A 26,683-nucleotide genomic window follows, 5' to 3' on the forward strand; every position below is an offset into this window, starting at 1 on the left:
AAATGTAAAACTAACCCAGTTTCAATACTGAAGGTTTCTTGGTAGTTATCAAGGAGAGTACCACATCTCCCCTTCAGTGGCGACTCTACTGATGAATTATTTTTCACATATTGATCACGAATTGTCAGATGGTTTCAAATACATTTCAATACAATATAATTGAATATTCCACTTTCTGCTACTGGTACACACAGAATAAACTGTTTGATTTGTTATCGAGAAGTTGTGAGTAGGTTTCATAATTTGGGTACCTAACTAATTAGGGAACAACATGATTAAATGATTATTTAGTGAAATTGCCATTCCTCATCAATCTTTTGAAACAATTCAATCATACTAATTTCTCATTCAGTCTGTACTCTCTCCACTTCATATTTTTTCAGACACAGGGTTGCATCAAAAACAGCTTTAGCTGACACTTCGTCCAGTCGTCATAAGGTTTTCTTCAATTAATGCAAATACAAATAAGATATTATGTATCTCTTGTAATGAATAAATTCGACTATAATTATTATTATCATTATTATCACTTCCTGTACATTCCACATTCAATCAAATTTGCTTTCATCAACATAATTTTTCTGTTTGGACATTTTTCAAAATACTATATGTTCAATGAATCAGGTCATCATTACTGCTTGAATAAACTTGGATGCAGAAAAAAGCAAAACTGATCTAACACAACAATTTCACATAAAAAACTTACCAGGATTATCTGCGAAAAACCTTAGTGCAACCACTCCATTTCTAGGAACTCTTATTGTATCTTTGCGTACTGGATTCATTAAGTTTCGTTTCATCAAATTATTCGATTTATCCATATCAATAACTTCATTTTTCAATGGCGGTGTCTCAAAAATTCTCGAACCGACAACAAAGAAATGGTACCCATGGAGATGAAAAATGTATTCATCGTCATCGCCACCTGTAATTTCAAGGTAAAGATGTATGAATTTTGTTTCCGTCTTTGAAGTTATCTAATTGGAATTCAATCTTGGCAATAGATACATCTTTGTCATAGTTGTTAGAGAATTGGCGACTTCTTTGGTATTGAATTGGTATAGTAAAATCTCGAGAAAAACTCAATTACTTCTGCCCTACTTCTAATAATCTGCAATATTTTCAATAATCAGGCTTTGAGTGACCCTTCGTCCCTTACAAGTTTCATGTAAAAATAGTATGGGAAGTTAATTCAAAACAATTGACACTTTTTTACGAATACACTAATCAAAATATGCTGTATCATTTGGGTGGTACTTCCACAAGCAGTGATAGCAGGGGTTATAAATTTGAACACATTCCAATTTCACTTTTCAATCCAATATATTTCTGAAATACCTAAGAAAATGATGAATTTTTCATATTTCAATAACCTAGAGATATTTTCAATAACCTATAATATATACAAAACTAAGTTACCCCAATAATTCTCAAAAGATGAGAGTATTATCAATTTAGGATTCGTCTGGATCGGTAATTAATTCCCATTAATTCAGTTCTTTTATCGAAGTTACTTAGTTACTTGCGCCAATAAATTGTTTATCAATGATTCAACATGAAGAAGAGTCATTAGTTATCCAATATAAAGAATGGGATTCTGGAAATATTTATTCAGATATTTCTAATTGTCATGAATATCGTACTAGATAACCCAACGTTGAATGAGAGCACATAAAACTTTTATTTATTTCATTACATTTTCCAAAAACAATTGATCATTTACAAAATATTGAATCAGTTTCGTCACAATTAGATCGAAATGACAGATACAGCTCCAATTAGACTTCTGCAGAAAATAAAATAAACGATATACATTAGAATATAATAATAAATATTTAAATAAATTGGGAATTAAAAAAATCCTGATCAGATATATTTGTTAAGTATTTGTTCAACAAATAAGATTCAAGTTTGGCATTAAACAGTTTATTTGCCTCAATATATATTATTTCGGAAAAAACGTATCAAATAATAAATAGATACGGCAATAAAAAATATATTGCTTTTCAACATAGAATTTGTTTTCACGCCTGACTGAATATGAATTTATATCACCATGTTTCGTTTTATTGCCTATATTACGTTTTGTATGAAATAAAATCATGAAGATCTGTAGTCAGAGTCGTACATTTTTTCCTTTATAATGATAGCATGAGCTTTGTAGGTAGCTTGGCCTAATGTTATTCAAACAGTTCGAAATAACTGCTTTTACTTGGTCATTAGTAATTTTCAAATCAGTTTCTGGTATCTTTGTCCGCTGTCTTGAATAATAGCTCGTGAATTGTATGCACACTTTTGGCTGAATCAATTACTAGCTTGTATACAGGTGCTAGTCGATAAAGAACCATATTTGATTAAAAAATCGTATCATCCTCTGTATTTCTTTACACAAGAATGACATGAATGAACAACCTTCTCTCAAATACGAAAGGAGACAGATCGTTTATCATATATATGAAATGAAAAACAACAGTGGTCCCAAAATGCTATCTTGTGGTGTTCCAATGTAAAACATCGCAAGTCTGTGAAAAGTGTTCTTGAAATGATATCTCATCTTTTATCTGTTCTATCATCAATAGGGACTAGATTTTTTCATGTAAAAGCTCTGGAAATATCTTATCAAAGGCACAAGACAAATTATTTCAAATATCCACAACCAGTTTATCGTGAATGACATCTACTAGTTGGTTTGATGCTGTTTCGGTAGAATTGAATTATATTAACAGGAAGTTATTATTTTATGTTTATTGTGTTTGTTTTCATCAACGGAGTATTTTTATATTTTCCAAAAACATTTTGAAATTGAATCAATAGGGATATTGCTATAGTTTTGAATGATTTGTTCATCTCGCCTTTTTCGAATCTGAGTAATGTTCTAGATTTCCTTTTTTCTGAAAAACAGTTGAAAATAATGGAAGAATGTATTGTGCTAGAGTTGAATATATCAGAAAATATTGATGTGTTCTTGGGTTATCAACCTCCCACATTCTGGAAAATGAATAAATCTACATCTGATAGAACCTACCGATAGGTTGATGAAAATCCACCAAAAAAACACACTTTAATGTTAGATTTCCACATGAGAGTGTGTTTTTTGAATACGTTGAATTTAGATCAATAGAGAATCTGTTTAAGTGTAATGGATGCATGAAACAAATCACCCAAAAAGCGTTTTGTGTAGAAACGTAGAAAATAGAGGTGATTACACAAGAATTCAAGAAACCACAAAGAATTCGCATACCTTTTTATTTATTATAACAAGTGTATTCCAACCTAATTGGATCATAATTGGTGGATCATAATTGGATCATAAATGGATCATAATTGGTTAACATCACTAAACCTATAGGATGGAGACGAGAATATAAACCTGAACTGAGTTTTCGAATAACACCCTGTGTATATGCTCATGTAGATTATCGAATATGACATCTGGTATTTGATTTGTTGCCGTTTATTAAAAAAATATCTATATATATTCATTGTTTCGATTTCGATTTTTGTTTCGAGAGATTAGGTTTTGTGAAAAAAAATTTTTGGCTTTCTACTCATCCCCCTTTATACAAGAATGTGAAAATTTTCTGATGGAGGGAAAAAACCAATTGGGTTCAAAATAAACTATTCATAATGATGTGTTGAACAGGCATTCGAGTAAAAATGTTCACCATGCGCAAATAGAAAGAACATATCCACTACTTTCACATGAACATTGAATTGTACGCGAATAACTTTTTTCTATTCAATTTGTACTCCAAACAGTTGTTATGGAATTGAAACCAATTCCATTCGTAAAAACGTTCCACAATATAGTGTATGAAAGATATAAAATTTCATTGAGATTTAACACTATCATCCTTCATGGTACATGATTCGATATAATAAGCGTTAGACTGTCTTTACATAATGTCATCGTGACATGAGTAAATGTATCGCTTCCGGTGACATTAGATCGTAATGTTATGAATGAAATGAGTTTTCCGTCTTGTGATGTTATCTGAAGGTGCCAATGAGGTAATAAGTCAAATGTCACATTCCAAAAAGAAATACATCAGGATGATAGTATTTCATTTAAGTGATTCAAGTAGTTATTTCGAAAGTAATTTTTATTTTTCTGAAGAGTGATTTGTTCCAGTTTCTATCGAAAGTAAGTTTTATGTATGTTTTCCACTTTTTTGGTATGAAGATGGAGAAGTAGAAAGCCAAAAAGCTTCCTATCTGGAAAGGAAATACTTTCCAAACCGTCAACCGTTTGAACAAAGCTAAGTATAAAAAGTTCATATTTCGAATCATTCGATTTATTCATTAGCGAAACTCGTGAATGAACAAGTTACTGAAAGTTACATTTCAAACCTTTATATTACGTTTTGTGGTGAAGTTTTCAGTTAGCTACGTCACAATTGGTTTATGCTACCAGTGGCGGCTGCGCTTATTTTCTCTAGGGCATGATTTACAACAATATTATACTGTTATCCTTTCATAATTTGCTATATCCGACATATATTCAATGAAATCGTCGACACTTGTACATTTCCTACACTTTGTAAAAAAATTTGTATTTCCCCTGATCATTACTCAGATCAGAGACCTATAAGTATCATTTATTGTTTGCCTGAACTTTTTGATAAAATAATTGATAAACGGATACGAGAGCATCTAAATAATTATTCGTTACTACCCACATGTCAGTCCGGATTCCGCCCTGGATATAGATCCACTACAGCACTTCTGGAACACCATCAACGATGATGTTCCCCAGGGATTCAATCCTGTTATTGTATATCAACGACTTATTGGAAAAACCCAAGAATCCAATATATTGCTTTGCTGACGACAGCACACTTGTCTTGTCATTACATTTGGATTCCAGGACAATATCCTAATGAGGATCTAGAAGTAATTTAGAATTGGGGTGAAAGTGATCAGGTACAATTCAATGCCACAAAAACCCAGGCATAAATGATAAATGTTTCCGAACTGGATATAATAATGTCAGGTCAGACAATTCCGCTTTCTGCTTCGATAAGTTTGTTGGGGTTAAAATGAACACCAATATGTCTTGGCACAATCATGTCGCTGGAATTGCAAAGGCTGCTTCTCGAAAGCTTGAAACACTGTTCCACACCTCGGCAACTTTTGATGCTTTATAAAGCTCAGACCAGACCTTCTTTGGAGTATTTTCCTCATATGTATAGAGCTCTGCCCCTAAGCATACCCTGAAGCTGCTGGATTCCATCCAGAAAAGAGCCATCCACCTGATTGGATACGTGAACATCACTGCAACATTAATAGTCAGGCACATTCGATTCCACCAAGAGCGGTACATATCAGGAATACGCGACGGACTGTGGCTGCTTATCGTTTCGAAATTCAATTCAGTACACCTTGAACTTCACTGTTTAAGAACTCTTTCATTTGGAGAACGGTGTTTATATGGAATAAACTTCCTGAGAACGGTTTTCCAAATGGATTCGATCTCCAGCGATTCAAATCCATTGTGAATCACCACTTTCGCACAGGCAACGCTCTCAGAGCGCCTTAAGGATGTTCATGTAGTGCGTGTGTTTCGCCCTTTAGAAAAACAGACGATATTCATATAACCACGGATCATAATTTACTAACCGTCCTGGTACTGCTCCAAGGCATTTGATTGTATAAATCATGATTTATTTATAGATATTCTTCATTATCTTGGATTGTTGGCAAATTTCAGTAAGCTCATCAGAAACTACGTTGCTGAGAGAACAATTGAGTTTCAATTTCTTCTCAAGTACTTTCAGGAGTTCCCCAGGGATCAATCATCGAGCCGCTTCCTTTCCTGATGTATATATCACGATTCCCTTCTAGAATTCAACACTGTTCAGTCCACACCTATAGTGATGATACTCAAATGAAAACAACTTCAATCATGCTACCAGCATACTCTCTCGCGCAGCTATCTTATCAATATTTTTTGAAGAAAAATCCATCTAAGTTTTACTATTTGGAATATCGGCAGCTAGAAAGAGATGCCTATCCGAATTGAAAATTGTGAATGGCAATGAGTATGTACCAAACAGCCTTCAATGGCCTGAGATTGGTATACTCGAGAAAAATATTCTGAATAAACGATTAAAAACAACTTTATGTCAGTTTCTCGCGTTTTCACACACAAGCTATGCCGATGTGATTTTTGGTTCTTTCCTTTTGAAATATGATATAAATAGATTGGAAAGATTACAGAACACCTGTATTCGCCTCATATGCGACTTACGTAGGAGAGACTATGTAACAAATGTTTTAAAATCTCTGGGTTGGATGAATGTCACTGAAAGGAGAGCCCTTCACACCTGCTACTTATTCAAAAAAAACCTAACCATCGAAAGTCTTCTGTATCTATACCATTAAATAATATTCAGAATGGATGGGAAGGGTTACAAACTCATTTATTTAGAATTCTCGGAAATTCACAAACATACACATTGTGGGTGCAACCTGTTGAATGATCAAATCGATTTAGTTTACTCACCGGTTTTCAAATTGGCACATCCGCATTGTAAACTGTAAATTCAGGTACGCAATCAAGCCAAATACCTCTCTTATCACTTACAGGGGTGCTATAATGAGGGCTAATGTAATAAACCATCGTTAGTTTAATGTATAAGTTTGAAAATGTCCTTATAGGACGAAATTGCAGTAACGTTAGTTACAAATAAAAGTGGTGAAAGACATAGAAAGTTTCAATTCTCTTTTCTTCATCATAATATAAATATCCGATACAAATCAACGCTAACCCCACCAAGCCACAGAACAGCTCTCTTCACAGGTTCATTTTCTTATTGTGTAACATGGCTAACGAATAGAATTCCACCAGGTTATAAAGACTCATTATTGACTTCAATAAAGAAACACGTTGTAATGAAATTTTGAACAAATCGCTTGCACTAGAAATGATTTGAAGCATCTTGTTTAAAAAAAAAATTGAGCCAAATAACTGCATCAGGATGTCACATTATTGAACGTCCTTCTGTGTATCTACTTGAGATGCACGTTTAATGGTTGAGTAGCAGAAGTCACTTCTGCCAACTGAACTCTGCCGTTTGACTGACACTATTTTGTATTTATTTTGTATTGTCATATTATTATGTATTTACATAATTTGTGTTTCCGTCGATAAAAACGATTATTATTATTATACTTGAGCAGATTCTCTGTTGATCTGTCACGTAGATTCATTTATTTTTCAGATTGTAGAAGTTTGAAAATACAGACAATATCAAGGAGCATTGACTCCTTCACAACAAAATCTCATTAAAAAAATATAAGAAAAATGTTTATTACAATGTATTTCTTTCCTGTAATCATAAATTCCTAACAAATTACCTACACTAGACGCCTTGCTCACCTTGATCGATCAATATAATCTCAGCAGTGCTTCCCAACGGGACATGTTCAACATGAACGCATTCGCAAGTGATTTTTCCTGCACATCGAGCCGGCCAATTCGATTCATTACACATGGAGTCGAGTGGAACATCAGCTGGTTGTGTGAGCAACGGTGATGAAGGGTACACGAAAGTTATATTATTCATTCTGTATGTCCTGCTACCATGTTCTGTTGATCCAAATGAAAGAGAATGTAAAGTGGAAATGAGGAAATACAGAAATTATAATGAAAGAAAATTTCACTGTACAGAGTGGGCCAAATTAGGCATTTTAAAGGGAAACTCCTGTTTACAAACTAGATAGATAAACTCTCATTCTTTCAGAGTTACAGCATGTTATTCGAAAATGTACATTTTCGAAAAGTTCCTGTAACTTTTTTCCAGTCAAAAAGTTCTTGTTTCTATGACAGTATTTCCGAAGCAATTTTTTACATATTATTCAATGGTGTGAAAAACTTATTTTTTCGAATGATTTATCAATTGAATTTCACTAGTTCGGACTTCCATTGTCATCTATATAAAATTATTTTAAATTCCTGAAGCAACTAAAAAAATAGTTTAGTTGTTTCAGGGATTTCAAATCATTTTATATAGTAGACAATGGAAGTCCGAACTAGTAAAATTCATCATGAAACATTGTCAATCACATTCAAACATATGATTTATCAATTGTTATTAATGGAAAACTATGTTTTAATGAGACCCCTGTATATTCCTGCATGTTTCTATTGAGCTTAAAATTACTCTTTAAAAAAATTTGCACACTTTTAGGTTTTTTCATGTAGACTTTGAAGCACACGCTTTGATCAAGTACACTTTGAACGATGCGGCGATGAAACAGAAAAAAATTGATCAATAGTAGCTATCAAATGTTGGGAAAGCTTTTTACAGCAGTAATTGAAACGCAAAGTTTCAATAAAACTGATAACAATTTATACCATATCCACTACAAATAAATGAAACTTCAATAATAATAATAAAGAATTTAAATATATTTCTTCAGAGAAAGCGATACCTTTCCTAAACGGTTTTTGCCGAATTAATTAGTTCAATAGGAGTGAGAGAAGCAAAACTTTGCATCACTGCCACTTCCAATCCGTATTTAGAATTGGTCGGAAATTTGAAAATGAGATCTTTCAACCTTCCCCTAGAAGTAAAAGTCCATAGGCGTTAGGTCCAGTGACCTGGCCGGCCCACGGTAGGGTCCTTGATTGGCTATCCCATTATTACCAAAATCTGCAATATTTTGCCTTGAAATTTCTAACTACTTATGAGATGTGAGAGTGCCGTTATAAATAAACGGGCTGGAAATTCTACCCCTGAAAACACCTACCCATACACTGAATCCAAATTTTCCTTGACTTATCTGCTACACAATAGAATGAGGATTATGTTTTGCCCAAGTGAAAGAATTGTAGCGGTTGAAAATGCCGACACTGCTCACATAAGCTTTGTTTGTCCAAATACAATTTAACGAAAAATCAGGCACTTGGTTACAACTTTCCAGGAAACACTTGTAAAAAGCCATGCGGAGTTCAAAATCTCCTGGTGTGAATTGATGAACTCTTCTGATCCTGTACGGCTTGAATTTGTATTTTTTTTTCAAAATTCTTATGAAGTTATTCCTTGGTAGGCCTGTTGATATTTTCAAATTTCGCGTTGACGTTTTGGGATTATTTTCAACAGCTTCTAAAACGGCTATTTCTCTCAACTTTTTATCCATATTTGAGTCATAAAATTTCAGGCATTTTCTTTTTGAATTGATCAACATCAATTAGATTGTATCGAAATCTTGCGAAAATATCTATAAAAGGTTGTCTTCTCTCTGGATACCTCTCATGATACAAATTGCTTGCTGCTTCTGCATTTTCCCCGGTTTGTATAAAACAGAGTATCATATCCCATTCTTCATAATTCTCATACTTCATTGCGAATGTGTTTGAAAATTGAACAGAAATCACTACTTGAACAGCGTCTTTACTGCTTAAATCAAAATTTGACAGCTACCAGTGAAGATTTGCATTCTGTTTTATCGCCGCATTGTCTAAAGCCTACTTGATTAAAGTGTGCATTTCAAAGTCTACATAAAAAGACCTAAAAGCTCCTTATTTCAAAGATGACTCCAGCAAAATATCAAAGGTGTTAGATTTTGGGATTTTGGGGAATTTAAAGCTCCATTGAAATATGCAGGAGTATATAGGGTGACTCATTGAAAATAATAGTTTTTCATCAATAACTATTGATGTCTCACTTGAAAAAATAAGTTTTTCACACCATATTCCTGAATATTTCAATAGAAGCTATAATTGTTGTGTCGCCCTCAAAACTTTTCAACTCAACGTACCTAGCTTGATTGTAAATTACTCAAAATTTTCCAGACTACATCTCGAGCATTGTCATCGGCGAATATCTTGATCACTTTTAGTCAATGCTGGTGGAACAAATCCTCAGCAGTATCCAAGGAATACGTTTGAGTATTTCATTCCGAATTTAAAAAAAAAACTTATCAAAAAGCATTTTGACACGTTGAGCGGTCTAAGAGAGAAGTTTATGAAGTAGTTCTGCTAGTGCACATGCATCTGAAGTTGAATCAACAAGCACCCAATATCAATACTTGTCTCTTGCATCTTCATTGAGAGCATGATTCATTATCAGTGATTGCACAAACTTTACTTTCAGTATCCATCTTTGAGATTGAGCCAATTTTGTAGATTATTGAAAATTAAGTTGTTACACTTCAAATCAGAATACATTTTACATAACAAACCGGAATTTCGGCGTCGATATGTGACAATGGAGGGAGCATGGATCCATCACTTCACTCCGGAATCAAAACGATCGTTGCTCTGAGTGGAGAGCAACTGGTGAATAGGGCTTCGAATTGCTTTCGCATTTACCGTATTCTTCAGATCTGGCTCCCATCGACTACTGGCCGTTCGCAGACCTTCAAAAATGCTCACTGGTAAGGAATTTCGCTCGATTTAAAAGATTATTGCTGAAACTGAGTCCTATTTTGAGGTAAAAGATGAATCTTCCAACAAAAGTAGTATAGAAATATTAGAGTGACGCTGAAATGATTGTGTGGCCAATTTTGAACAAAAAAAACGCTGTTTTCTTTCTTAGGCCCGGGACTTAGCCTATGGTTTAATAGACAGTTTTTTGTCCCTGATGCATGAATAATTATTTCTTCCATAAACCGAAATATGAAGCGACCTCTAATAGAGGAAATCATAGACTCATCTCGTACCGGAAATCATGAAAATTGTTTTCAATACGACTCACCGTTGATGGTTATTGAACAAAATACGTACTTTTCCACCTAACTTCTATTTCTAACTTTCGATTCTTATGGTTTCAGTAAATTCACTCCAAACATGGAAAATAATAGACTGAAGTCATTAAATTGTTTTTGACATAATCAACGAACTAATTTTAATTACATCTATGACAGCTTCAACAACACCTGCTCGAATTGTTGGCCTATTATTTCAATACATTCTGATAAATGTCTCCGTAAATTGTCAACTAATTTTGACAAACTTCTTACAGTCAGCATAATGTACTATGACATTTGATTAGTTTACAAGTTTGGATATGCCACTTTCTTCAGGGGGGAAGTGGAGGTCAGAAATTATATATGAAATGTCATTCGAAAGGTAAGATTCGATTTGTGCAAATATTCATGAAAAAAAAATTTTTTTTCAACGACAGAAATGTGAAATTTCAAATCTACCCTTTATCAAAATAAGCTCTATAACATACTGTTCACGTGTGTTCTCTATGATGTAACTCGATTCATTAACGTGTGAAAATTACTTTTTAACATTTGCTGTTGTTTCGTTTCAAGTTATTCATTTTATATGAAGTAAACAGATTTTGAAATGAATTGATGGAAGCGAATAGATCTGAAACCATTCAAACGTTATCATCCTCAGTACTCACCCTGGATGGAAAAATGTTTTCCGTCAACATAATCAAATCCTAGATACAATTTCACATCAACGTCAGTATTTTTCAGGACCGAATCAATTTTTTCGAATGATCTGACATTCGACAAGGAAACTCCAGAAACATCTCTCGCAGCAAGGGATGTATCGAATATTCTTGAACTCTTCATGAAATCCAACGTTGGTAATGATGGTCCAAGAGTCGAGCCTTCGTATCTAATGACTGCTCTACCATTCAGATCATTTCCTTCGCAGTTAGCACTAACCTTCATTTCATAGGTACCAGATTTCTGATTGGTTTTCAATATGAAGTCCAATCTCTCTCCTTTCGCTAACTTTATCGAAGATGCTTCATATGGCTTGATAGGATTACCATCAACTGAAATAATTTTCAGTAAGTGATTGTGTATAGCTAGCGTCATTGGACAGCCTGTGGGGCCTCCAACATGAGCTACTCGAAATCGGAACCTTTTCCCTTTTGTTACTCTGAAAACGGCAGGAATTGTGTCACCTGATCCTTTACCATTGATTAAAATACTTCTAGCTTTTCCATTGAATTCCGGAGACCACTCTGATAGTAAAATCATATGGTCCTCTAGGTCAGCATCATACTGTTTCCTATGGTGTTCTGCCTTTTCAGTTTGTCTCACGACAATAGCTCCAAACAAACCAGAAGATCGATCTGTATCAGAGTGTGCGTGATAGAAATGCGTTCCAGGAGATGATGCTCTGAACTGGTATTGGAACGTAGTGTAACTTGATATAGGACACTGAGTTACCATGGGCACTCCATCCATGAAAGGTGCTTCATTATTGGGCTGTCCCCTCCAGTGTATACTGAGGCTGTGCCCAGGAATTTTGTTGACGACGTTAACGACAAGGATGTCATTATGGCAAACATGTATTGAGGGCCCTGGGAGTTGACGATTAGCAGTAATTATGCCTCTGGAAGAACTATCTGTAATCGAGCAGAAAGAATTCGAGCACTCTGTAGAGTTATCTTGGCAGTTGTCACATATTCTGAAAATAAAAAAATCGCAACATAAGGTTCATATTCATTCATCTTTTTACAAAGAATTGTGGAAATCTCGCAAAGAAAGGAAGGAAGTAATCAATTTCCCAAAAATGTATCGCTCCTAAAAATATACCCCTTCCAATTCAAACATTACATTTTGATAATCTTCACTTGAATTTGAGCGTTCGATTCAGTTCAATTGGTTCATAAATATAAATATAATATCATCAATTCAAAACATCAGGTCAGTTGATTTATCCGAAATTTTAGTTGACTATATTTATAGTCATGGTGAATCAATTTTATACAGTGTCACCATTAAAGTGCGCACCATATGGGAATCTTTTTTTTCGAAAAGTTTCAATGAAGTTTAACTTCGGCACTTGTTTGTGCTTTAAATTTAACTCGAAATAATGCGGCCAACTGCGACCCACTGACGTTCAGTGTTTGTCAAATTCAACTTTTTTTTTTTGAAAAAAAAAGTGCATTTCTAGATCGAATTCAACAAAAAGTTACTTGCAAAAGTTGTGTCTACGGCAATTTTATATCCATATGCCAAATTTTATGCAACTAGGATAAAGTTAACGTTTTGCTTATTTTTGACAGATATCCCCTTTATCTTGAAAAACAAGTTCGTTTAATTGTCATCAATTCATGCATACATAACAAACTCATCATGGAGTTTAACTTTTCTGATACAGTTTTACTTATACGGACATTTTTAAAGAGAGATTAAAAATTTGCTATAAAATTTTTAACATGGCTGGTGCAAAGTTTCAGTGGGTCGCAGTTGGCCGCATCATTTCAAGTTAAATTTAAAGCACAAACAAGTGCCGAAGTTAATCTTCATTGAAACTTTTCGAAAAAAAAGTTTCCCATATGGTGCGCACTTTAATGGTGACAACTAGACAATAATTCTTTTTACATATAGTCAGTGGGCATACTTGAAGACTGACTATCATCTAAAGGAACAATTCGTTCAGATCAGTCTCAACTTATCTACACTGTTGGTTAATGGACTGACATCTATCAGAAAACAACCACTCCCCTGGCTAATACCACGAAGGGCGTTGGTTTATATCCGTCAGGTGTTAGTGCAGGAGTGGCCAAACAACTCGAAACCGGTCTGCAAGTGTGTTCCAATAATTAAAAATCTATTGCGGCAGTTTTATCGCCATCAGCATATGCAGAAATAACTTCAGAAAAGAATCCTTCACTGATATCTGATGGATATAAACCAAAGTCCTTCGTGGTATTAGCCGGGAGAGTAGTTGTTTTCTGATAGGTGTCAGTCCATCAACCTACAGTAAAGAAAGTTGAGACTAGCCTGAACGAATTGTTCTTTCAGATGATTTGATTTATAGCCAGTTTTCAAGTATGCCCACTGACTATCTGTGAAAACTTTTCTTTCCTTATATGAGAAATTGAGCAAATTTCGGATATGCGGTTGATTACCTCCTTCAAAGGCAGATGGGGCGATGACAAACCTGTTGTTTGTTGTCCGCTTCAGCCTAGTTCGAAGAATGATACTCTGAAGGAATTCGATTTTCAATTATTGGAAATCATCGACTCTATGTTGATGATAGACACTACCTTGCACTGACGAGTGGCCAAACAGCCCAAAACCGGTCTGCAAGTGTGTTCCAATAATTGAAAATCTATTGCAGCAGTTGTGTCGCCAACAGCATATGCAGGAATAACTTCAGTGAAGAATCCTGCACTGACAACTGACGGATATGAACCAACTCTTCTCATGGTATTAGCCAGGGGACTAGTTGTTTTCTAATAGGTGTCAGTCCATTAACTAACAGTGCAGGGACTTGAGACTGGCCTGAACGAATTGTTCCTTTAGATGATTTGAATAATACTTTTTCAAATTCTTTGATCACCTTTGTGTTCAAACTGAAAAAACATGTTTTCTTCCAACCTAATTTGAATGCGTAATTTAGCCGTATTTCTAAAACTGCTTGAATTATTTATTTTTGTTCCTTAGAACCTAAATTCCAAAAAGGTGGTCCGCGGAACCAAAATATAAATACAGAAACAGACTGATCTTCACATTGAATAGAGTTTTGATTACAGTGATTATTTTTCATTCAAATTTTTTTCATTCGAGTCATAAAACGAAAATATTCAAACTACTATGTGAAAACTTCTGTTATCGAAATAACCTGTTGGGGTTTCGTCAAAAAATGTATGCTCGATTAAGGTTCCATGGTCAAATAAAATTGGGAACTCCTGCCTTAGAATAGCATTGGTAATATGCAGGGTGTAAAAACCAAATTGAATACATTCATTATTTCGGTTAATGTAACTATTTTTTTGAAAATACCGAAACACGTCAAATGTAAATTATAATTTGACATTCTTCAACATTCATTTTCAAACAAGACTCAACCTCTAACGGAAGCAAGAAACTCTTTGGACCAGCAGACCACTATTATAATATTCATTCAGTCATTGTTCACTGAGGATCTGGCGTTGAATTTGGTCATTATTACGCCTTGGTCAAAGACGAAACGGACTGGTTCAAGTTTGACGATAGTCGTGTCACGAAGTGTTCTGGCGATGCATTGAATTCATTGGAGCCTCTGGAGACACCCTACACAGATGATGTGGTGCTGCAGGTTTTTACGGGTTTTCCTGCAGCTGAAAAAGCAAATGCTTCACTGGAATCAATGAAGTCGCCCGGATCGCCAATTAATTTTTATTGTTGTTTTTATTTTTATCGTTTTTTTATAACACGGTAATGAAATAAATTTCTTCAACGTAAAAATGCCACCCCTACTTTCAACCCCCTTCGAATGACAGATACAACCCCCAATTTTTTGGGAAATATAGGTTTGTGATATATTGTTTGGAAGGTATCTTCATTCTCTATTCGAAAATATTATCGCTTTCAAGTTTTTTGCTACAATTGAGATAAAATAAATTAATATCATGTGGTTACCAAAATTCGATAAAATACACTCAAAAACTAAAATGTAATGCAAAACGTAATGAAATGTACGAAAAATAACTATGCATGTTGACGAAGTAGATGTTCAAAATGTTCACCGCGTATGTCTTGGCAACATTCTAATCTCTAATGAAACTGTCTCCTAACATTATTTAACGTATTATCAGGCGTTACCGACCTAATCGCAAGCGTTATTATTTCTTTTAGGTCTTTCAAATCTGGAGGTTTAGTTTTGTACACATTGCTTTTTACATATCCCCATAAAAAAATCTAATGATGAAAGATAAGGTGATCGCGCTGGCCATTCAATCGATCCTCGCCTCCCTATCCACCGATTGGGAAATTTTGTATCGAGGTATTGCCGGACATCAACTTGGTAATGTGGTGGTGCTCCATCCTGCTGAAACCATATTGTATTCACTGCAACTTGAGGGTTTCCTGGATGAGGATATAAATTTGCTGAACTCGGAATGACATCAGTTTGAATTAATGCCAAATAATTATAGGCATTCAAGTTGCCTTCAATGAAAAAGGGGTTTCTTACAATCCCTGCCCAAACATTCACCTTTTGAGGGTATTGTGTGTGTTCTTCTCTCATCCAGTGAGGATTTTCCGTTGACCAGTAGCGGCAATTTTGCCGATTAGCATGACCGTTAAGAAACAAAGTACACTCATCAGAAAATATAACGTCTTCAAATTGGATGATATTGTTATCCAAGATGTCCATCATGTGTCCACAAAAATAAGTTCAATCAAAGTCGTCTTCCATGAGCTCCTGAATAGATATCATTTTATAGGGATGCTTTTTATTTTCTTTTGATATGTTTACTATCGATGTATGGCTAACATTGAATGTGGTGGATGCCTGTCTACTCGATATATGTGGGTTTTCCTCAAACTCAAGCATCACATCTAATTTGAGTTCATCACTTATTGCATTGACAGCTGCTCATTTACTCTGCCCCAGATGACCAAGCTCGCGAAACTGCTTCTTTATTTTGCTTATTGTTCCTTCAGATATCGGCGGTAAATTAGGTAATTTCTCATGAAATAGGCGAGCTACCTTCTGTTGTGTTCAGGTTTTATTTCCGTAACCAATCATTTGTAAAACTGTTATTTTATGCATTTCCGTTAATATAACCATTTATCAGACTTGAAGTTAACGAACGTTAAACTCGAATTGAAATACTGACAATTAATGAAACCTACAAAACAAGTCGACGGGCGTTTTAAACTAAAGAACTTACTTACTCTCTTATTAGCAATACGTCAACATGAAATAAGTTGTGAGTATATTGCAATAAGTTTTGAGTGTATTTTGTTGAATTTTGGTAACCACAATATTTACATTTATTTTATCTCAATTGTTGCAGTGAACTTGAAAGCGATAACATTTTTGAATAGAGAATAAAGAGACCGTTTAAACGGTATATCACAAGCCTATACTTCCCATTTAAAAAATTGGGGGTTGTACCTGTCATTCGACGGAGATTGAAGGTAGGTGTAGTATTTTTCCGTTGAAGTATGTCAATTTATAATTTAAATTTGACGTGTTTCGAGATTTCGTTAAAATATGTACCGTAACCGAAATAATGAATTTATCCCATTTGGCTTCAACCACTGTATATGTTATAGAACTATCTTACATATACATGAATACTGTCTTTGGGTTTGTCCCATTTTTATTCCTATGGAACTAAAAAATATTATGTATGAGGAGAATATATATGAGAGGAATATATTTGAGAGTCAACAAACATTCCAGATATGATCAGTTCAAATACTCACATATTACTTTTCAACATTTCAATATGCATTGTAACTCGACATATCATTGGCCAGTCTAAATCATGGCAAGGTCTATCACAGCTTTTAAAGTTTTGATCTGAAACAAAAATTCGTAGTATGAAGTTGATATATTTGATACATTCAAACTTATATGAAAAAATATCTTTTGAAGCATTGTATCTATAATTGTTTTCTCAATACATGGTACAAAAATTTCAAATAATGAATAATCTGTAAGAGCAGTACTTGTGATGCACTGTTTGGAACCTGTGTTCCTCGACGAGGTGTTGAAATAACGGTTTGGTGTGATATTCATGTAAGAGCAGTTCCTGTGAAAAACCATATTCAAGATGCGATAACGTTAGTTATAAGACATTGACATATGTGGGGGAACCAAACAGGAATATTGCCCGTTTTTTGAAGAAAGAAGGCGTAAACGTAGCTTATAGAACGAATAATAACCTAAGTAAATTTATTAAAAACCATAAGGACAAAACTTTGGTGTCGGATAGATCAGGAGTATATAAGCTGACTTGTGGCTCTTGTCCAAAACTGTATATTGGCCAAACAGGAAGAACATTTGTCCAACGAATTAAAGAACATAGGAGTAGTTTTGTAAATAGAAAGACCAATTCCACATTTGCAAAACCATCTTTTAGCAGAAGGACATGAGTTCAATCATGAGTACGAGGTGTTACATTTAGAAGAGAAGAGTTTGAAACTTAATCTTCTAGAATGTTTAGAAATCAATTCGGGTAATTTACTGAATAATCAATTAGAACTCAATAACTCTCCGTTACTGAATATATTTTTTCAAATGTGAAAATGGAACATAAGTGCAGGTAATTTAATTCGTTAGAAACTCAGGTAAAATATCAGCTACTTAAAATTCAGGTACTTCGTTTACAGGTACTTTGATTTCAGGTACTCCATAAACTATATATATATTTAGAATGTGTAGAATTAGTTGAAAGACACGCCAGATGAAGCCATTGTATGGCGAAACACGTGTTGCGTTTTTGTAAAACAATTTAGTGAAAATCTCACAATAAAGTGTTTTTGGAATACGTTAGTTATGGATTTTCATCAAGTATCGGCCGATTCCATCATACATATCAGGATCGTCATTTCACAAAGGTAATTTCTTCGAATTTAGGATTTTTTTTTAGAAAATTGGTTCAAGGTTTACTGAATTGAACCTCAAATACACCACCATCGAGTAAATCGAGTTGACAAATCAGTCGCGAACGTGTCACTAGTAATAGTCACTAGTAATCTGTTGAAATTAGTCAACTGTAATGAACCTTTTTCCTGAAGTACGAAAAATCATTCAAAAGCAGCGCTAGTAGTTCGGTAGGGACAAACACTGCCTAATCCTCATATAAATATATGGTAAAGTACAATTAAAAAAGAATGTTTTTAACAGAAGAAAATGTTCCTGGAGCAAAACTAAAATTCGCAACTGTAAATGATAACAATGTTGTTATCCTTTACATTAAAACGTTGGCTTGCATACCGTAATTCTAAAGTAACTGGGAAAATAGTGAATTATTAGATAGGTTAGTACCTATACAGATTCTAGTAAAAGAGTAGCGGTAGATTCAAACTGTAATAAAAGAAATTTCAAATAATTATGAATTTCAAATTTATTTCCGAGTGAAATATGAATCAAATATAGATAATAATGAACTAAATTTAATTAAATATAATGAATGAATATAGTTCAATAAACGATTGAGGTTATATCTCATTCTAATCAATGGTAATTGACTATGAAAAGTTTACTATTCATTTCATGTTTGGAGCTTACATATGAATATTTATTTATTTTTTGCACTGTTAAATCCACTCTTCTCGATCCATATCCATTTCTTACATCTAACTCATTAATATGAGATTTTATAAATGGTATAAAAAACACGTTTTCTTCCGGATGTCGATTATCCAACGTACAATTCGCAAAACAGCAATGCTTTGTTGGCATTATACTAGCACAAAATAATTTTTTATATCAGATTTATATTTTTATATTATAAATTAATATTACGTAAATAACACTGTTTTACATGTGAATAGTTTATGTTTTGTCGCTACTACTAGTGCTGCCTCTCGTGACACGTTCCCTGTACTATTCTCAGGAAAAAGGCTTATTGCATTAAAAACTGTCCCGACAGATGCCGAAAGGCCGGACTTCCATGTTCGTTTTCTTTGTCAACATTGCAAAGGAGATATTTGTAAAAATAGCAAAACGATTACATTTGAAGATGACGAATTCAACAATGAAAATGAAGACGATACAATTGGAGCTGAGAATTCACCGTTTGTTAGGGAGCTTGTGGTAGCTGCTCGAATAAAATGAAGTAGAAAACGATGAAATAAATGAAGAACAAGATATGAGCCACCATTTGAGAAATGTTCTCAGAAAAGACAGTAATCTAAAATGGAAACAAAAATATTTTCAATAAATGTAAACAATTATACACAATTTCTATTTCATTTTCAGTTTGTAAGATGCTTAGGCTAATAAACTTGAAGAAACATTCACTTGTTTACTTGGTACGCTGAATATAAATATATTTACCTGAAGGCTAATTTACACACAATTCATAAATTCAAAAGTTTTTATTTGGAATATATTCAAATATTATTTAATATTCTTAGGATTATCCACGTTCACTACGGCCTGACAAAATCATTTTTAAGGTAATGGTGCATTTTTGTTTTGTCTTCAGGTAGATACGTACTCATCTATTTCAGAATTCAAATCGACAGTTGTGAACTCACTTTCTATATTTGGGCGAATGTTATTAAATGTCATTATTATTATTTACAACCTTATGCGGCATTATAGAATAAGTATAGGCAAATGTGATATGCAATTATGAAATTTTATAATGATACTCAACCAAAAGGTATATTCAAAGATTAGTTCAAATGAAATATAAACATAGATTGAGATAAATTATCCTTTCTTTTATTCACTTCTCCACTTTCTGGAAGCAAAATGTACAATTAAATAGAGATAGAGAGAGAAATGCATTGAATTTTTTGCACTTCCCTTCATCTTTTGTTACTTAGAAAAACAAATTTTTTTTGTTATAGTATACTTTATTTAAAAATGTAGAAATCTTTGGAACAAAAACATAATTTTGTCGTTTCTACTTTCTTACATAAGGTGGGATAGGAAATAAGAATAATCCGAAAAGAATGTCTGATAACGCGGCACTGCGTATCGAAACCTAAATACGAATTCTTTTTATTAAATCAGTCAGTTGGATGATATTCATTCCATGAGACGGTCCAAACGAATACAATCTCAGTTTACATCAGGTGCCGTTTATTTTAACGAACTTTCACTCTTCGGACTGAATTCAATTCGTACGAGGCGGCAAAACGGAACTTTCATTTGAAGAGAAAATGTAAACTGTTGAATAACGCATTTGCCAGCGGAACACACAAGAGATTATATTGTGAAGTATACAATGAGAAAACTATGAATATTGTTATGCTCAAATGTATGCCTTCTCATGAGTACAAAATTCATGTATGTACTCAAATTTCCTTGTGTTCAATTGTTAAAAAGTCCACAGCAAAACTACGTTTTTCCCTGGTTGCACATATATGGGGGTATTATGTTGCATTCATTGTAAAAGTGGAGCTAGGCAGGTTAACTATTTCCAAAATATTCATCAAATATCCCAAATAACACTAGTTTACAACCAATTTAAGATTAATGCCAAAGGCAGCTCTTTGTCAATTTCTGGTCCCTAAATGCGAAAATGATAGTAAAAATTTCCCGACTCGTAAGATTTTTGAGTTATAATTTTTTCCACAAAAATTTAATGAACATTGATTCCAAATTTCCTTTTCCCCTTTTTCTCCACTTGTCCAAAAAGAATGCTGAACTATTAGGGTCTAGATTAAACCAATGGAATTTACTAGCCCCTGAAACCAAAGTTACAATATTTGGGAACCGTAATCATGAGCTATCCTCGTTTTTTACTATGCAGGATAAAGTGTGTTTTTGTGTAAATCCCAATAGTGTGATGTGAACATTAGGATTTGCACTTAACCCGGACGAATGGTGTTCATTTATAGAGTCGTCTAAAACAAGTCAAAAAGCTGTTCTGCTCCAACATGCAGTTGCCATGAAGGAAACACACGAAAGTATGTCACTTATTCTGAATGCAAAAGTTATAATTCGTATTGAAGGGGTTATATTTTTAGGAGTGATTAATTTTTGGGAAAGAAAGTTTTTGGCTTTCTACTACTCTATCTTGATACAAAAAAATAGGATGAGGGAATCTTCCAGAGAAAGAAAGGAAGTAATCAATTTGAAAATAAGTAACTCTATACATGGATGTGTAGATCATGCAAAGAAGTAACTTTCAGGCACAAACTGAAAGAAAGTCCTCCTGAAACAGCTACTTTCATATAAACATTGAATTACACGAAAGACAAAAATTCTTTCGAAACAAATACTTCAATATGAATACTGAATTATACAGAAGATACTTTTCTCTGCTCAGTTTGTATTTCAAACATCCGTTGTGGAATAAAAATCAGATATCATTCACATGAGTTCTACTTTGAATGAATGATAATAAATTGCACTCACATGGAACACTGTCACCCTCACTGGTATACACCGATGTTTCGCCTTAAGACACTTGCCCCAATGCTCTTCAGTACCAAATTGGATAACATTATAGAAAATACACACAATTCATTCATGAATTACGATTTTTCAATGTCACGGAATAATCTTGATCTGCTTATGTCATCGATGACATTGTAATGACATTCATTCACCTATTTGACTCAATCCCAGCCAAAAGGAATCTTATTTGAATTGAAGGGGTTATATTGGGATTAATTAATTAATTAGATTACTTCTATACACATCCATGTATAGAGTTACTTATTTTCAAATTGATTACTTCCTTCCTTTCTTTGGAAGATTCCCTCATCCCCTTTTTTTGTATCAGGATGGAGTAGTAGAAAGCCAAAAACTTTCTTCCCCAAAAATTAATCACTCCTAAACCCCTTCAATTCAAATAAGATTCCTCTTGGCTGGGATTAAATCAAATAGGTGAATGAATGTCATTACGATGTCATCGATGACATAAGCAGATCAAGCTTATTCCGTGACATTAAAAAATCGTAATTCATGAATGAATTGTGTGTATTTTCTATAATGTTATCCAATTTGGTACTGAAGAGCCTTGGGGCAAGTGTCTTACGGCGAAACATCGGTGTATACCAGTGAGGGTGACAGTGTTCCATGTAAGTGCAATTTATTACCATTCATTCAGAGTCGAACTCATGTGAATGATACCTGATTATTATTCCACAACGAATGTTTGAAATACAAACTGAGTAGAGAAAAGTATCTTCTGTATAATTCAGTGTTCATATAGAAGTATTTCTTTCGAAAGAATTTTTTCTTTCGTGTACTTCAATGTTTATATGAAAGTAACTGTTTCAGGAGGACTTTCTTTCAGTTTGTGTCTGAAAGTTACTTTTCTGCATGATCTACACATCCATGTATAGAGTTACTTATTTTCAAATTGATTACTTCCTTCCTTTCTTTGGAAGATTCCCTCATCCCCTTTTTTGTATCAGGATGGAGTAGTAGAAAGCCAAAAATTATAATTAGTATAAGTGACAAATATGTGGTGACCTGAAAGTCATAGGACTATTACTAGGTCTTCGGGGTGGATTTAGGGTGAACATTGATAATTCAATCAGAAGTATATCCAACTCGAATTGAAATGTGCACATGCGTAATGTCAAGGAAAGACGATACTAAACAATAAACTTCATGAAATTGGTAATTTTCTTGTTTTTTTCCAAATTTGGAATGTGTATTTGAAACTGTTTGGATTCAACACAAATGACTCCTTCAATTCTCACTATTTGACACAAGTTGACACGCATCATAACTAGAAAATCGCTACCCTATAGCTTGAATCCCAATGAGCGTATGAAATGCTAACAATTATCATTCCAAATGATTGTATTCATCAATTTGTTATTTTGTATCAGTCGGTAGGGGCGATTTGTTCGGAAGGAAAATAATTTCTGAGTAATGGAACTGGAAATATTTTCATCATAAAACCAATATTTTGTCAGAACAAGTTTGAATATAACATAATAGTGACTACTATTGCACAAATTACTGATATTATCAAGTGACATCAATATGTCATCAGAAACAGCACACAGTACTGATGAACAACTGTAGCCAGACCCGAATCCACTCTCATATATGGGAAGCAAATATCAGGTTAGGTTAGGTCTGAAGTGAATGAGTCTGTTCGACCCTTCACCGCAACCCGCAAGGGTTAATTGTGGCTCATACCTATTCACACTCGAACAAATAAACCCACGAATCCGATTAGTTTGTATGGTGAGTGGTCTTTCAAATCAGATGGTGAGAGTACGGCTCTGTCGAACTATAAAAACCTGATACGGTTCCCAGCGGGGCAGATAGCAGATACAAAGTATTTGCTCTGCTGCTTCATCATTTTCCAAACAGAGGCGACACACACTGTCTTCCGACACTCCGAGTCTCTGCATTCAAACGGCAGTGACCTGTAAGAAGGCCTGTTAGAGATCGTAGTTACTCCCTACTGTAGTTCAACAACTGTTTGGTATTTAGCTTCGATGAGTTAATAAACGCCTTGGAGTGAGCCAATCCTGGAAGATTCTGCCAGAAGTCCATAAATCTTTTTGCCATCCAGGTGTTTACTGTTTGTTTGGCAAAGCCTAAAGCGATGCCAATACAGGTTATGGTCCGATAAAGCGGCTTGCAGCTCCCTCCTTTGCAAGGGAGTCAGCAGCCTCATTGCCTATCAGGCCAGTATGGCCAGGAATCCAGACCAGAGACAATCTGTTAAGTCTTCCTATCGAGGAGAGTCGTTTTTGGCAATTTGCTACCAATTTGTACGTTGCTCGGTAGGAGCCAAGAGCTTCCAACGCCGCTTGACTGTCCGAGAATATTGTTATTGACTTGTATATGAGGTTGGATCCTTCCAATCTCTCCTCACACAATTCAATAGCCTTGAAATAGAGTCGCATAAGTTCCTAGTCAGGTAGATATCTCTGTCGTGGGTCAGCGACTAAAAACACCTGCACCAGAACCGGAAGGTGTTTTTGATCCATCTTTGAACCAACAACTATCTGCCCTTAATATTTCTTTCTCCCGGGGGATCCAGTCCTCTCTACTCGGGAACAGCACCTTATAAGGCAGTTCGTAGTTAACAGTTGGAGGCATAAAGTCGTGAATGCTGTGACTTTCAGAGTCAACCAACAGTCTGTTGCACTCTGCATTAAATTGATTTGTGCAATTGGCAATGTGCACAATACTGTATACAATCCATCTAGCCTCTCTCTCCGGAAAAATGTGGAGAGAAGGTAGATCTAGAAGTATCTTCATAGCCAGAGAGCTTCGCCTGGGCCGGCAGTTGCACCATAAGTAATCATTGGTCTGATAATCATCACATGAATCCAATGACTTTGTTTGGGACCTAAACCCCAAGTTTTACCACAAATCCTTCGACATGTCCATAGGGACAGTCTGGCTTTGTGTAAAACTTTTTCCAAGTGAGTTTTTTATCAAGGACAATGCCAAGATATTTCAAATATAGCATAAATTAGCTCAAGAATTTTGTCTAGTACTTTCGATAGCGTTGGGACCTAAACCCAAAGTTTTACCACAAATCCTTTGACATGTCCACAGGGACAGTCTGGCTTTATGTAAAACTTTTTCCAAGTGAGTGTTCCAGGTGATTTTTTTATCAAGAGCAATGCCAAGATATTTCAAATATAGCATATATCAGAGTGTGTTATCATTTGCAGTTCAAGAATTTTTTCGTACTTTCGATAGGGTTGGCAGCACACTTATACTCCGTAAGTGAGTGTGTTCCGTTGGATTACTGATTTTTGCTAATGGCAGTACATAAGCACACTTCCAAGCTTTGGACAAGTAACAACAATTCAAACATTCATTCAAAACATGTGTGATGTATATAATCATATATGGACAATTGATATTTATATTGTCAGTCCCAAAAGACTTAGTTACTATAAATGATGGTGGAAACCTGATCCTCAGTTGTCTGAGACAAATGCAAAAAGCTGCTAATGTTGTCTCTGATGGAATTTAAGAGTGGTTTACTGTATCAGTGAATGTAACATAACCAACAAAAAGGTGTGTTCTCGTGAAATGAAATTTAAAGTTACCAATGCAATTTTTAGTGAAGTTAACTTTTCAACATTTCATTACTCTGATAAGTATGTATAACTCACCTGGCACAGGAGTTAAATATAACAAAGTCACTACTGCTGCTACCATTCCCAAAACTATTGATGCCCTAATAAGCATCAAATTCATACCACCCATTTTTGGTGTCACCAAATGAATTGATTTTTCACTATAATCTACCATATCACACAAATTACCCAATAAAACTATCCACACATTTCAAGTTAATGCAAACTAAATGATATATGAACACTTCTCTCTTTGCAACATCCAGTCGTATAGTAATAATTCATCATCCACTTATCTTCATAGTTATTATTCAATTCATTCACCAACACTGACTACTGACCATACTAAAAGAGATGCTAGTGTGAAACTTCTTGTTTCTCCCACTATACTCGTATAACTCAAGGTGGAGTCAACAAAACTCAAGAATACATACCGCAGTACAACATCGACCAGGTGAAAGTTTCACAAATGAAAGTAATGGTATAGGATTTGAAGCGTTTCGAATTGAGCAGCAATATCATAAAATACAGAAACGAAGATGTTTTTTGGATATTTCTTCGATGTGTTGAACTGTCCTCATTTCATTGTTCAATTAGTATGTTATGCAATGCAACTGTGGCATATTTCAAATTATGGAGTTACATATACAAACTTCCGGCGACCAATGAGCATCTATTTATGAATTTGTCGCATATAGTTTGTGTTTGTTATTCACAGAGTGGAAAAATTGACGAATCACTTATACATTTATACAGTGCGGACATAGATAATCCCCTCTCGTATCTTTTGTTAAGTTATCAAGGGCGGGCAAATTTTCATGGAAAGCCATAATTTTTTGTGTTTTTTCATATAAAAATCAATGGTGTTGTAATAGTAGTAAACGAGAGGGTATTCCCAACTTTTTTTTATGGAAGGGGATTTTGGAATAACTCATTTGATAGTTATATCAAATTGGCGGGTTGGCTGTTGTTCATCCTTCACTGCCTGAACCACTGTGCATGCTGTTTTTGGCGAGTATATTGCTTGGGATGTGGGAGTTGAGGAAACCGGCCATCGGATTCCTGCTTCCACGTAGCCCTGCTGGATACGGTAATGACAGAATCACGTGTGGTTCTGTTATTCCCCAACTGAATGGCATCCCAACGATGGCTAAATCCCAAGGTGTGTGTATTCATGCCGAAAGGATAAATGACACTGAGCCTATCAGCTGTCTCAACGGAACCTTCGAGATACCGGGCGCCCTCTCGACGTAGCATCGCCTTATCTCGGTAATGT

General features: G+C 34.6%; 1 protein-coding gene across 1 annotated transcript in view; it reads right to left on the reverse strand.

Moving 5' to 3' along the window:
* LOC111505283 (uncharacterized) overlaps positions 1-25,781 on the reverse strand; it is a 29,637-nt gene extending 3,856 nt beyond the window's left edge. Inside the window, exons 1-5 of the mRNA XM_074180138.1 lie at positions 25,444-25,781; positions 17,131-17,227; positions 11,364-12,388; positions 7,382-7,591; positions 707-925 (exon numbers count right to left, since the gene is read on the reverse strand). Of these exons, the coding sequence (XP_074036239.1) occupies positions 707-925; positions 7,382-7,591; positions 11,364-12,388; positions 17,131-17,227; positions 25,444-25,582 (1,690 nt within the window). The 5' untranslated portion in view covers positions 25,583-25,781. The remainder of the gene's footprint in view (positions 1-706; positions 926-7,381; positions 7,592-11,363; positions 12,389-17,130; positions 17,228-25,443) is intronic.
* Positions 25,782-26,683: the final 902 nt, after the last annotated feature.

The sequence above is a fragment of the Leptinotarsa decemlineata genome, unplaced genomic scaffold, assembly GCF_025532065.1.
Source record: "Leptinotarsa decemlineata unplaced genomic scaffold, Ldec_3_MD MMD2_tig00026294_RagTag_RagTag, whole genome shotgun sequence".
Taxonomy (NCBI): domain Eukaryota; kingdom Metazoa; phylum Arthropoda; class Insecta; order Coleoptera; family Chrysomelidae; genus Leptinotarsa; species Leptinotarsa decemlineata.